This window comes from Crinia signifera, chromosome 9 (genome assembly GCF_055691185.1).
Source record: "Crinia signifera chromosome 9, ASM5569118v1, whole genome shotgun sequence".
NCBI lineage: Eukaryota > Metazoa > Chordata > Amphibia > Anura > Myobatrachidae > Crinia > Crinia signifera.
Window position 1 is genome coordinate 163,754,880 of NC_139225.1, and position 14,941 is coordinate 163,769,820.

Consider the following 14,941-nt stretch of genomic DNA (forward strand, 5'->3'; position numbering starts at 1 on the left):
CAGTCGCAGATTAGTGGAAGCCTCAGAGCTACTCTGATTTTGGAACGTCGCCCCTATGCCGCGCGGGTGGAACATGTATGTCATGATGCGTGTGTGCGCCGGTGTGCGTCTGTGTCGCACCAGTAGACCATTAACATTACATTAGCCAGCAGCCCGGCACAGCCCGGTGTTCTGAGACAAACGGGCACAGCGGCTGTAATTCACTATAGTGGATGGGTGCCGTAGCTACGTAGCTCGGAGGTTTAGGGGCCTAGACACAGTTATAAAGGTCCATGCTAATTTCCCAGATTTGGGTGGGATCTATTGCCAGCCTGTACTGTGTGACATCACACTGTCAGCGAGAGGAGTGTGTAGTGGGTGTTATAATGATGGGGGGGGCGCTGTGATGTCAACAGGAAACCACAACAATTTGTAACCGGCTCGTGGGTTCGCTGGTGTGGACCCAAGTGTGGGACCCCCTCCGTCAGTTGATCACAACCCCCCCCCCCCCCAACAGAGCACAGGTGAGCAGCCCAAAGGGACCCGATGATGAGATTTGTGCTGAATCACAATATTTTAGCCCCGCCTCTGCTATGCCACCTGAGAGTGCCCGCTAATGTGGCACAATATGGAGGGCACTGTAATGTATCATAATCTGCTCATTGTAACGGTATCTGGACTCATGATAGATTGACTCTAGGACGACAATCATAAAGACCACCACTATTAGTTAACAGTAAAAAGGTCGATAGACTCAAAAGGTCGACAGGGTCAAAAGGTCGACAACCAAAAGGTCGACACGGTCAAAATTTTGATGTGAAAAAGGTTGACATGCAGTTTTATACAAAATTTTGAGCTGACATGTGCCGACAGGTGGTATTTTATACCCTACCATCCACTACGGCGCGGAGGGAAAATATAACAGTGTGCCGAGCCCGCAGCGTGGCAAGAGGATGTGGTACACTTAGACGGTGTCCAGGTCGGCCAATGTTGACATAGACACCCCAAAAACATGAAAAACACATGTTGATCTTTTCCATGTTAAACTTTTTACTGTCTTCTTTTTTACCCTGTCGACCTTTTCACTCTCAACCTTTGGACCCTATTGACCTTTGGACTGTTGACCATATGACTGTAGATATAGACATTGTAGATCTAAAATGTTGCATAATAAGAACGGTGGCACTTTAATGTGGTACAATGCAAAAAAAATATATACACTATAGTGAACTGAAAACATTGTCATAATGTCAGTTGAGGACACTGTGTGGCGTAATGTGTACTGGCAGCTCTACAATGTGACATCATGTAGGGAATTATGGTGGTTTTTAAAATAAACTGGAGCTATGCGGCATATTACCTAGGGCACTACTATGTGACATGTTACCTAGGGCACTACTGTGTGGCATGTTACCTAGAGCACTACTATGTGGCATGTTACCTAGAGCACTACTGTGTGGCATGTTACCTAGGGCACTACTGTGTGGCATGTTACCTAGGGAACTACTGTGTGGCATGTTACCTAGGGCACTACTGTGTGGCATGTTACCTAGAGCACTACTGTGTGACATGTTACCTAGGGCACTACTGTGTGACATGTTACCTAGGGCACTACTGTGTGGCATGTTACCTAGAGCACTACTATGTGGCATGTTACCTAGAGCACTACTGTGTGGCATGTTACCTAGGGCACTACTGTGTGGCATGTTACCTAGGGAACTACTGTGTGGCATGTTACCTAGGGCACTACTGTGTGGCATGTTACCTAGAGCACTACTGTGTGACATGTTACCTAGGGCACTACTGTGTGACATGTTACCTAGGGCACTACTGTGTGGCATGTTACCTAGAGCACTACTATGTGGCATGTTACCTAGAGCACTACTGTGTGGCATGTTACCTAGGGCACTACTGTGTGGCATGTTACCTAGGGAACTACTGTGTGGCATGTTACCTAGGGCACTACTGTGTGGCATGTTACCTAGAGCACTACTGTGTGGCATGTTACCTAGGGAACTACTGTGTGGCATGTTACCTAGGGCACTACTTTGTGGCATGTTACCTAGGGCACTACTGTGTGGCATGTTACCTAGGGCACTACTGTGTGGCATGTTACCTAGGGCACTACTGTGTGGCATGTTACCTAGAGCACTACTGTGTGGCATGTTACCTAGAGCAGTACTGTGTGGCATGTTACCTAGAGCACTACTGTGTGGCATGTTACCTAGGGCACAACTGTGTGGCATATTACCTAGGGCACTACTATGTGGCATATTACCTAGGGCACAACTGTGTGGCATATTACCTAGGGCACTACTATGTGGCATATTACCTAGGGCACAACTGTGTGGCATATTACCTAGGGCACTACTGTGTGGCATGTTACCTAGGGCATTACTATGTGGCATGTTACCTAGGGCACAACTGTGTGGCATATTACCTAGGGCACTACTATGTGGCATGTTACCTAGGGCACTACTATGTGGCATGTTACCTAGGGCACTACTGTGTGGCATGTTACCTAGGGCACTACTGTGTGGCATGTTACCTAGAGCACTACTATGTGGCATATTACCTAGAGCACTACTGTGTGGCATGTTACCTAGAGCACTAATATATGGCATATTACCTAGAGCACTACTATGTGGCATGTTACCTAGGGCACTACTGTGTGGCATATTACCTAGGGCACTACTATGCCCTAGAGCACTACTGTGTGGCATGTTACCTAGGGCACTACTATGTGGCATGTTACCTAGGGCACTACTATGTGGCATGTTACCTAGGGCAGAACTGTGTGGCATATTACCTAGGGCACTACTATGTGCATATTACCTAGGGCACTACTGTGTGGCATATTACCTAGGGCACTACTAGGACATGTTCTGGGTGTGCCCCTGCTTGTGAGCACTTACAGTAACATCTGTAATGGGCCTCACTCACAGCTAGACTCCTGTAGTTACTAAGTATACCTTCACGCTGCTAAAATACATAGATGTTTTGTATTTAAGCCCCAGAACCTGTTGTATATGTGTCTGCCTACTGATCTGCGGGCGTTTGCAAATGCACAAACATACCATTATTACCCTTGGCCTGCATTCAAATGCCCTTTAGTTCCCAAGTCCCATCTCTACAGATGCGGGCCAGCATAAGTGCCGGATTAACGCGCCTCAGTTTTATGGGTGATATTTCTGCTATGTAGTCTGGCCCAGTGATCCCTCTGCACATTGCCATGTGCTTAGCTTGTAATAGAGGTGGTCCAATACTCATATAGGAGTGGAATGGTGAATGGGAACACTCAGAGAAATATGGCAGCATGTGATAACCAACATATGAATGAATCTCTGAGCTGCTTAGCATTTTAAGAAGGGAAATAAGGGCAGCAAGCTATCACTTTGATATACCGCCAAGTTACCCCATCACAATAAACCAATAAGGGTGATCTTACGCTGTCCAGCTGCCATCGCCACCAAGGTGCATATCAGCGCAGAGAAGAGACGGTATCTCCGGGAAGGCATCGTGTCCAAGCCGAACCACACACAGCACTAAGCGGCTTCTTCCTCCTCCTCATCATTAATTTAGCCCAAGTTACTGATTAACTGCGCTGATAATGTGGCTGCTATCAATCTTTGCACCGTGATGATTATAGCTTTTAATTGCACACAGATTTATATGTGATGTTATTTGGATTATTTCCTGCATCATAATTCATGGCAGGGATCACAGTGCACTGAGGCATGGTATGATATGTCGTCAGTCATAATGTTGGCATGAGAATGACGACATGGTCAGAACGTTGACATTGCACACTACCGATTAAAAGTTTGGAGTCACTTAGAATTTTCGGTACTTATGTAGTATCTGGGCTGCCGATTTCTAAATCGGGTCGAATCGGGCACATCGCATCGCATCGCATGCGACCATCGATGCGATGCGATGCGATGACCCGATTTTTCCATAGGAATCAATGTTAAAATGGACTGAGTCCATTTTAACATGGAATTCAATGGGAAAAAGGGGTCCTTTTCATACCCCTACTATCCAAGTGGGCATGGAGTTGGATATAAACCTGTGGCGAGCGTAGCGAGCCACCGAGCCCGAAGCGTGGCGAGCGTAGCGAGCCCCGCGAGGGGACACAGAATACCGGCCGCTCGCCACGCTTCGGGCTCGGTGGCTCGCTACGCTCGCCACAGGTTTATATCCAACTCCATGCCCACTTGGATAGTAGGGGTATGAAAAGGACCCCTTTTTCCCATTGAATTCCATGTTAAAATGGACTCAGTCCATTTTAACATTGATTCCTATGGAAAAATCGGGTCATCGCATCCGATGGTCGCATGCGATGCGATGCGATGCGATATCGCATCGCATCGCATCTGATTGTATGCCTTAACTTAAGGCATACAATCAAAAAATCGGCAGCCCAGATACTACATAAGTACCGAATTTTCTTTATTTCTGATAGAAAAGCACTGTGTTTTTTTTTCAATAAATATAACATTAAATGAATCAGAGATACACTCTACACATTGTTAATGTGGTACATGACTGTACTGGCTGCAAATGTCTGTTTTTTAAAGGAATATCTACATAGGTGTATTTTCCAGAAACCATCGCTCCAGTGTTCTAATGGTACATTGTGTTTGCTAATCGCGTTAGAAGACTAATGGATGTTTACAAAACCCTTGAAAACCCTTGTGCAATTATGTTAGCACAGCTGAAAATGGGTTTGCTCATTTGTGGCCAGAAAAAAAAGAGAACTTTCATGTGAAACCGTCTATTCTTGTTCTTTGAAATAAAGGCTATTCCATGCAAGAAATAGCCAAGAAACTGAACATTTCCTACAACGGTGTGTACTACTCCCTTCAGAGAATGGCACAAATAGGCTCTAACCAGAGTAGAGAGAGAAGTGGGAGGCCCCGGTGCACAACTGAGCGTTAGGCAGAAAACATGGTGTTAGGGGAAAGATGGTGCTCAGATAAGCATCCCTATTCATTTGTGGGTTGTGGCTACACTTGCGACACTTAGCATCACCGCTGTGTAACTATTAGTGTACAAATTGAAATCAGGCCCAAAGTGCATTACAAGCGCAATACAAAAATAACAGGACAAAGCGTACCCCATGATATATAAGCATTGAGGAAAGGAGGTACACAGCGCTAGGTTTGACTGAAAAATAGGCTAACACAATTAACCAATAAAGTACATTTATTATACAACAGTAAAAAGACAATTAAAATTGTTGAGCCATTACCTGTTCCCTCTTCACCTGCACCTTTTGCTAGACTACCCGGAGCGGCTTAAATGACAAACAGGATTCCACAGTCTCAGATCTTCTTGATACAAGACAAACTTGGGTACACTGTACACTGATACCATCTAACCCAGTGGTAGCCAACCCTAGCCCTCGGGAGCTACCAACAGTTCACATTTTCCAGAAAACCTAGCTGCTGCACAGCTGCACTCATTAATCACATTTTAAAAGATACACAGATGGAGCTAATTAGCTCACTTGTGATTCTGTGAGGAGAGCTGCAAAAGATGCACTGTTGGTAGCTCTCGAGGACCAGGGTTGGCTACCCCAGATCTAACCCAAATAACCTTGCCGTCTTACTGAGTTAATCCGGATCCAAAAAATTGCTGAACAATTCTCCGGGATTCTACCAATTCTTCTCCAAAAAACATAGGAGATAGACCGTCTACCATATCTGGTAACTATCCAATCATTATTGGTGCATTTGAACTGTTGCTTTAACCAACTCACTGGAGCAATACCCGTCCAGACTGTTTTTATACATCCCCTACTTTTTTTGCGGATTAAGAGAATTCTCTATAGTCAATAATGTAATTGTCTTTTTACTGTTGTATAATAAATGTACTTTATTGGTTAATTGTGTTAGCCTTTTATTCAGTCAAACCTAGCGCTGTATGACTCCTTTTCTTTGTACACATTATATAGGGAGCCTTACACACTCCCATATACAGCTGCTTTAATTGTGCTTGTGGTTTATAATTTCCTTGTTTGATTTCCATATAAGCATTGAGGGCCCTGTGCAATCTCCCACGGTTACGGTATAGAGGATAGACAATGTCTAGGTCGACAGTGACTACGTCAATACCTAAGATTGGTCGACATAACCTAGGTCCACATTGACAGAATGTCGACGTAAGCTTTAGGACAAAATGGACATGGTCAACAGTGATCGACATAGACATTGTCGACCCAGGGACTACACACCTCTGTCACATGTTCTCAGCCGCTTCTGGGGTCAGTGACTGTTTATAATATATATATATATATATATATATATATATATATATATATATATAATAGGGGAGATGTATTAAACTCCCATTCTTCAACCCCAACCTGTAACTTGACAGTTAGGAGCTGATTGGCTGGTGCCCTATCAGCATCCACGTCTCCAGACTTAATACATCGGCATCAATGTCTCCTGTGACGAACATCATTAGTGACCGGTCAGTGGCAGAGTCCGCTTATAATTGTTTCTCTTTCTGTAGTTACTAAAGGCCTTATTCTAGTTCACTTTTAGAGGCAAATTCCTTCTTAGCTGGACAAAACCATGTGCACTGCTGGTGGGGCAGATGTAACGTGCAGAGAGATTTAGCTTTGGGTGAGTTATTTTGTTTCTGTGCAGGGTAAATACTGACTGCTTTATTTTTACACTGCAATATAAATCTCACTCCCCACCCAAATCTAACTCTCTCTGCACAAGTAACATCTACCCCACCTGCAGTGCACATGGTTTTGTCCAGCTAAGAAGGAGTTTGCCTCTAAGAGTGAACTAGAATAAGGGCCTAAGTAACAGTCTGCTGTTCCGTAACTTACTGCCCACATACTACGCCAGGACATTGTGCCCTCATACAGACCCCTGATGGAGGAGGTGCTTATGTCACAATGGGCTGCTGGCTCCAAGGTCAAAGGTGACTGCAAACGGCTGGAGGACACCAACGGGCAAGAAGTCACCATCTGAGAGAGAGGGCCCGAAATCACCGTGGACACCGAGAACAGGTCCCTAGCACAATGCAGCCCAAGTCAGAGTCCTAGCGAGGAGCCACCCCACCCTCAGGGGAGGGGCCAGGATGCCGCAGGGACCAGCCACAGCCACCACTATACAGCGGGATTCCTCATCAGGGAGGCCAGGCCGGATGACTGCTCTGATCTCCTGCGGCTCATTAAAGTACGATGAGATACCCACATGAGATAAGGACGTGGTCTCCCTTGCTGTTGGGGCACATAAGACATACAAAGCAAGTGTCAGAGTGTTGTGTACATAGCGGAGGCGGCTGTATAGGTGGTGGTGCTGCATCGCAGTCAATACTCACATAGGAGAGTCCCACCAACTGCCACCATAACCGCTGCCACATGACACTGGCAGTTGGTGCTACTCCTTTATGTGACTATTGGATAATGCTGCAGCCACTCTGCCGGAGCCACCACTGGTCCCAGACAATGAGCTCACACTCCCACAGCAATTTGTGTGTGTTTTACGTCCAGATCAGATCCGATGCACGGTCCTGTGCCATCGGATCGGATCCAGGGAACGCCATGGCTGCCACGCGGAGTTGTGTGATCTGTGGCAGCTCCCCGGCGGGTAGTAAGCGGGGTATCACATGCGAGGTGCACACGGTGAGAGGTGAGTCCTCTCAGTAATGTATGGGGGCCTTAAATGTACAGACCAGCAGACAGAAGGGTGGGTGGATTTGGGTACAAGGGAGTCTGGACTTGTTGGGGTCATAACCTACATCCACCAAAATTGATACAACTAAATGTGTTTTGTACATGGAATTAATGACACCTCTTTTCTTGTTGATTAGGAACTTGCTAATTATGAGAACATGTCGCATGCTGTGCAAATAACAGAGAAAGGTGAGGTGACAATAAGGACTGATATCGTACAAGGAGAGGGATGTAATGAGGCCTGAGTTCATCCGGCCAATGTGCTGCCGTCAGTGAGGCGGGGATGTGCTGCCGTCAGTGAGGTGGTATGTGCTGCAGTCAGTGTGATGGGGATGTGCTGCTGTCAGTGAGGGGGGATGTGCCGCCGTCAGTGAGGCTGTCATGTGCCGCCGTCAGTGAGGTGGGCTGTGCTGCCGTCAGTAAGGCGGGGATGTGCTGCCGTCAGTGAGGTGGTATGTGCTGCAGTCAGTGTGATGGGGATGTGCTGCTGTCAGTGAGGGGGGATGTGCCGCCGTCAGTGAGGCTGGGATGTGCCGCCGTCAGTGAGGTGGGCTGTGCTGCCGTCAGTAAGGCGGGGATGTGCTGCCGTCAATGAGGCGGGATGTGCTGCCGTCAGTGAGGCGGGGATGTGCTGCCGTCAGTGAGGCGGGGATGTGCCGCCGTCAGTGAGGCTGGGATGTGCCGCCGTCAGTGAGGCTGGGATGTGCCGCCGTCAGTGAGGCTGGGATGTGCCGCCGTCAGTGAGGCTGGGATGTGCCGCCGTCAGTGAGGCTGGGATGTGCCGCCGTCAGTGAGGCGGGGATGTGCCGCCGTCAGTGAGGTGGGATGTGCTGCCGTCAGTGTGGTGGGGATGTGCTGCTGTCAGTGAGGGGGGATGTGCTGCTGTCAGTGAGGCTGGGATGTGCCGCCGTCAGTGAGGTGGGCTGTGCTGCTGTCAGTAAGGCGGGATGTGCTGCTGTCAGTGAGGCAGGGATGTGCCGCCGTCAGTGAGGTGGGCTGTGCTGCTGTCAGTAAGGCGGGGATGTGCTGCCGTCAGTGAGGTGGGATGTGCTGCAGTCAGTGTGGTGGGGATGTGCTGCCGTCAGTGAGGCGGGGATGTGCCGCCGTCAGTGAGGTGGGGATGTGCTGCCGTCAGTGAGGGGGGGAATGTGCTGCCGTCAGTGGGACGGGGATGTGCCGCTGTCAGTGAGGCGGGGATGTGCCGCCGTCAGTGAGGCTGGGATGTGCCGCCGTCAGTGAGGCTGTCATGTGCCGCCGTCAGTGAGGCGGGGATGTGCTGCCGTCAGTGAGGTGGGATGTGCTGCAGTCAGTGTGGTGGGGATGTGCTGCCGTCAGTGAGGTGGGGATGTGCCGCCGTCAGTGAGGCTGGGATGTGCCGCCGTCAGTGAGGCTGGGATGTGCCGCCGTCAGTGAGGCTGGGATGTGCCGCCGTCAGTGAGGCTGGCATGTGCCGCCGTCAGTGAGGCGGGGATGTGCTGCCGTCAGTGAGGTGGGATGTGCTGCAGTCAGTGTGGTGGGGATGTGCCGCCGTCAGTGAGGCGGGGATGTGCCGCCGTCAGTGAGGTGGGATGTGCTGCAGTCAGTGAGGCGGGGATGTGCTGCAGTCAGTGAGGCGGGGATGTGCTGCTGTCAGTAAGGCGGGGATGTGCTGCAGTCAGTGAGGCGGGGATGTGCTGCTGTCAGTAAGGCGGGGATGTGCTGCTGTCAGTGAGCTGGGGATGTGCTGCTGTCAGTGAGGCAGTGATAAGCTGCACATTGCTGCACCCCTGTCTGCAGCCTGGTAACGGCACTATAAAACATTAATCCATAAACTGTACAGATCAAACAAAACAATATATATTACAGTACTTTAAAATGTTGTGGTCAGAGGCAGAACTCTGGGAGGCAATGGAGTCATCTGCCGCCGGGCTCCTGCTCCCAAGGGGGCACCTCTCCTCCCCTGCAAGTTTAAATCAGTGGTACTTATGTATTATCTGGGCGCCCGATTTTTTCATTGCATGCCACTACTTAAGGCATGCGATGCGATTTTTCATTGTAAAGACCCGATTTTTAATTGTATAGTCACCCATGGGTGATTTCATACCCCCACTATCCAACTACGCATGGAGTTGATTTTATATAGTGTAGCGAGCGCATCGAGCCACCGAGCCGGAAGTGTGGCGAGCGCAGTGAGCCCCGCAAGGGGACGCGGAGTACTTTACATGTATTCTGCGTCCACTCGCCACGTGTCGGGCACTATATAAAATCAACTCCATGCGTAGTTGGATAGTGGGGGTATGAAATCACCCATGGGTGACTACACAATTAAAAATCGGGTCTTTACAATGAAAAATCGCATGAATTGTATGCCACTATATTGCTGCGATGCGATGAAAAAATCGGGCGCCCAGATATTACATAAGTACCAAATCAGTTAAGAAAAAAACATTAATATTGTTAAGTTCTGAAATATATGTGTTCTCTCTCTATATATGGGGGGCACAAATATATATCCGGGCAACTGGGATGAACTTATGGCACTGGTTGTGTTATAGAGGCACCTCCCCCCCCACACACACACATAAAAACGTAAAATATTGGGACTAGTGATACCTTTCTAATTACTTACACAGATTTACTGGAAGATGGCTTCGGAGAACACCCCTGTTACCGGTGTCTGATAGCAGAACTGCCAAAACCAAGCAACAATGAATGTAAGTTGGTCCTCTATGTACAGGGATCCCACCAGGACCTGATTACACCTCTATGTACAGGGATCCCACCAGGACCTGATTACACCTCTATGTACAGGGATCCCACCAGGACCTGATTACAGCTGTACATGTTGGAGGTCTCACCAGGATCTAATTACAGCTGTACGTATTGGAGGTCCCACCAGGTCCTGATTACAGCTGTAAGTGTTGGAGGTCCCACCAGGTCCTGATTACAGCTGTAAGTTTTGGAGGCCCCACCAGGTCCTGATTACAGCTGTAAGTGTTGGAGGTCCCACCAGGTCCTGATTATAGCTGTAAGTGTTGGAGGTCCCACCAGGTCCGGATTACAGCTCTATGTGTTGGAGGTCCCACCAGGTCCTGATTACAGCTGTAAGTGTTGGAGGTCCCACCAGGTCCTGATTACAGCTGTAAGTGTTGGAGGTATCACCAGGATCTGATTACAGCTGTAAGTGTTGGAGGTATCACCAGGATCTGATTACAGCTGTATGTGTTGGAGGTCTCACCAGGTCCTGATTACAGCTGTAAGTGTTGGAGGTCCCACCAGGTCCTGATTATAGCTGTAAGTGTTGGAGGTCCCACCAGGTCCTGATTACAGCTGTAAGTGTTGGAGGTCCCACCAGGTCCTAAATACAGCTGTAAGTTTCGGAGGCCCCACCAGGTCCTGATTACAGCTGTAAGTGTTGGAGGTCCCACCAGGTCCTGATTACAGCTGTACGTGTTGGAGGTCCCACCAGGTCCTGATTACAGCTGTAAGTGTTGGAGGTCCCACCAGGTCCTGATTACAGCTGTAAGTGTTGGAGGTCCCACCAGGTCCTGATTATAGCTGTAAGTGTTGGAGGTCCCACCAGGTCCGGATTACAGCTCTATGTGTTGGAGGTCCCACCAGGTCCTGATTACAGCTGTAAGTGTTGGAGGTCCCACCAGGTCCTGATTACAGCTGTAAGTGTTGGAGGTATCACCAGGATCTGATTACAGCTGTATGTGACCGCATTGGAGGTCTCACCAGGATCTGATTACAGCTGTATGTGTTGGAGGTCTCACCAGGTCCTGATTACAGCTGTAAGTGTTGGAGGTCCCACCAGGTCCTGATTATAGCTGTAAGTGTTGGAGGTCCCACCAGGTCCTGATTACAGCTGTAAGTGTTGGAGGTCCCACCAGGTCCTGATTACAGCTGTAAGTTTTGGAGGCACCACCAGGTCCTGATTACAGCTGTATGTGTTGGAGGTCCCACCAGGTCCTGATTACAGCTGTAAGTGTTGGAGGTCCCACCAGGTCCTGATTACAGCTGTAAGTGTTGGAGGTCCCACCAGGTCCTGATTATAGCTGTAAGTGTTGGAGGTCCCACCAGGTCCGGATTACAGCTCTATGTGTTGGAGGTCCCACCAGGTCCTGATTACAGCTGTAAGTGTTGGAGGTCCCACCAGGTCCTGATTACAGCTGTAAGTGTTGGAGGTATCACCAGGATCTGATTACAGCTGTATGTGACCGCATTGGAGGTCTCACCAGGATCTGATTACAGCTGTATGTGTTGGAGGTCCCACCAGGTCCTGATTACAGCTGTATGTGTTGGAGGTCCCACCAGGTCCTGATTACAGCTGTACGTGTTGGAGGTATCACCAGGATCTGATTACAGCTGTATGTGTTGGAGGTTCCACCAGGTCCTGATTACAGCTGTATGTGTTGGAGGTCCCACCAGGTCCTGATTATAGCTGTAAGTGTTGGAGGTCCCACCAGGTCCTGATTACAGCTCTATGTGTTGGAGGTATCACCAGGATCTGAATACAGCTGTATGTGTTGGAGGTCGCACCAGGATCTGATTACAGCTGTATGTGTTGGAGGTCCCACCAGGATCTGATTACAGCTGTATGTGACCGTATTAGACAGGGCTGGGGAATTGCAGCCCTCCAGATGTTGAGGAACTACACATCCCAGGATGCTTTGCATTAGTTTTGCTATGTGGCCATGCTGAAACTGATGCAAGGCATGCTGGGATGTGTAGTTCCTCAACATCTGGAGGGCCGCAATTGCCCAGCCCTGGCATGAGAGGTCTCACCAGGATCTGATTACAGCTGTATGTGTTGGAGATCCCACCAGGTCCTGATTACAGCTGTATGTGTTGGAGGTCCCACCAGGATCTGATTACAGCTGTATGTGTTGGAGGTCCCACCAGGTCCTGATTACAGCTGTATGTGTTGGAGGTCCCACCAGGATCTGATTACAGCTGTATGTGATGGAGGTCTCACCAGGATCTGATTACAGCTGTATGTGACCACATTGGAGGTCTCACCAAGATCTGATTACAGATGTATGTGTTGGAGATCCCACCAGGTCCTGATTACAGCTGTAAGTGTTGGAGGTCCCACCAGGATCTGATTACAGCTGTATGTGTTGGAGGTCCCACCAGGATCTGATTACAGCTCTATGTGTTGGAGGTCTCACCAGGATCTGATTACAGCAATATGACTCTGACCCATCTCTATCTTATTCCAGGTAGTGCTAAGGTGGGGTTCGCTATGTATTATCTGACGTACGACCCTTGGGTAGGAAAGACCCTTCACCTTGAAGACTTCTTTGTCATGGAGCCATACCGAGGTTAGAATTGGATTTATCAGATTTTGTAATATTTTTTGTCAAATTTACGGCTTTTTTTCTTCTTACATTAATTTTGTACAAAATTGACATTATTTCTTTATTTAACAGGTCTGGGAATAGGATCAGAAATACTGAAGAAGATTAGCCAGGTGAGCTTACGTAATTTCCCAACAGCCTGATGTATATGCTTACCATTAATATGATGCACCAGATTTACTTTGCGGATATCATGTGCTATTTTGGTACTTGTTTAGTTACACGGCGGCAGTTATGTAGTTTACGTAGTGCTGTATTGAGAATACCAATACAGCACTATGCTGCCTACGTAACTGCTTCTGGAGCCCTGAAACTAAACAATGGTTAATACCCCCACTATCCACATCATACCCCCACTATTCACGTCATACCTCCAGTATTGGCGTGGAGTTGATTTTATAAAGTGCGGCGAGCGCAGTGAGCCCCGCAACCTTTCGCTTGAGTTGAGGGGAGGTAGGGAGTGTTGGCACTCCCTTATCTGTAAAGAGGCCTCGCAGACTCTACATCCGGCTGGTTGATGGTTTGTAGAGCATTGAGCTGGTCTGTGGTTCGCAGCAGAGATCTCACTATTTATTGGTGAGTGTGGATTCGTACATAGGCTTGACTAGTTTCAGATTATCTTCTACTAGGTAAGTCTTCCTTACCTACGACTACCACCTTCTTCAGCTCTCCTTAAACACATTTATATTGTAATTAATATATAGGGTGAAATGTAATAGGGTGCAATTTTTAGGGTTAAAAATCGAACATGTAATAATATCCGATTTGCGGTAAAACCACAAGATTTGCATTGTATCCAGATGTTTTCTCATTGAAAGAAACCAGCACCTGGCTCTTGGACCAGTCCTGGTTCTAAAAACATGAGGGGATAAAAAGAATGGGCTCCAACAGCCAGCATTTTAATGCCACAGCTGGGAGAGACTTTTTATGTACACCCCCCCAGCCATCGCATTCACAGTAACTGGTCAGCCTTGGACAGGGTCCCTGGGGGAGTAGGAACCACCCAGGATGTAAGCTCTAACGAGCAGGGCCCTCTCTCCTCATGTGGTTTTCTTAGAATAGATCTCTGCCACTGGTATAATTACATCTGTGTCCACTGCTGCAACTGTCTTTATTTACCATGTACTTGTCCTAATTTGCATTTATACTGTAAATCACAATCTTGTTCTTTGCTCATCTATACATTGTCAGGCGCTGCAGAACCCTTGTGGCACCATATAAATAAACGATAATAGTAATAAGTGTATTTATATAAACCTTCCTCATTGCAAATTCTCTCTTACCAGGAAGCCATTGCACTGCACTGCAGAGCCTTGTACTTCATCGCCTTGTACTGGAACGCACCAGCCATTAAATACTATAAGAGGAAAGGTGCCCAGGATCTGTCGGACACTGAAGGCTGGCACCTGTTCAGATTCTCAGAGGAGGACATTATGCGTATAGCAGCAGGCACCTGGCACAGGAGTCCCATCACACAGTTCATCTCAGAGGAGCTCTAAAAAAGCCGCTGTTCTTGTCCGCTTACTGCCCCATCCATTATCCATAATATGAATCCGGGAAATAATAAAGAAACCTGTATAAAAATGATTCCTATCTTAATCTAAACCTTCGCCAATTAGCCTCCGTTCTCAGCTGTGCCGCACACAGAGGATGCTGGGACCCGTCAGTTCTACTTACAGCTTTATCCAATGCCAAAATGTCCAATCCACTGATCCCAGGACATAGATCCACACGCAAAGGATCTAAATACAAGCAGGGAAATATTCCAGTTTTAAGCACCTCCCTGGCCACACTGCAGCATGTGCTGGGGGGAGAAGGGCTGCTGCTAAGCCTGGGTAATTAGGACTCCCTCCGCCAGGCACCACCGCTGTCCCGCAGATAATGCACAATGGTGCAGGATGCAGATTGCGTTTATTTG

General features: G+C 48.1%; 1 protein-coding gene across 2 annotated transcripts; it reads left to right on the top strand.

Moving 5' to 3' along the window:
* The first annotated feature begins 6,893 nt into the window (after positions 1-6,893).
* On the top strand, positions 6,894-14,610 carry LOC146036384 (diamine acetyltransferase 1-like). Of its 2 annotated transcripts, none has more exons than XM_083160365.1 (6): positions 6,894-7,181; positions 7,819-7,870; positions 10,294-10,374; positions 12,886-12,987; positions 13,096-13,136; positions 14,310-14,610. In XM_083160365.1, exons 2-6 carry the CDS (start codon positions 7,840-7,842, stop codon positions 14,520-14,522), a joined length of 468 nt encoding a protein of 155 aa, XP_083016491.1. In that variant the 5' UTR covers positions 6,894-7,181; positions 7,819-7,839; the 3' UTR covers positions 14,523-14,610. The 2 variants fall into 2 exon arrangements, with proteins under 2 accessions (XP_083016491.1, XP_083016492.1); XM_083160366.1 differs by lacking the exon at positions 6,894-7,181 and adding an exon at positions 7,256-7,637.
* The last annotated feature ends 331 nt before the right edge of the window (positions 14,611-14,941 follow it).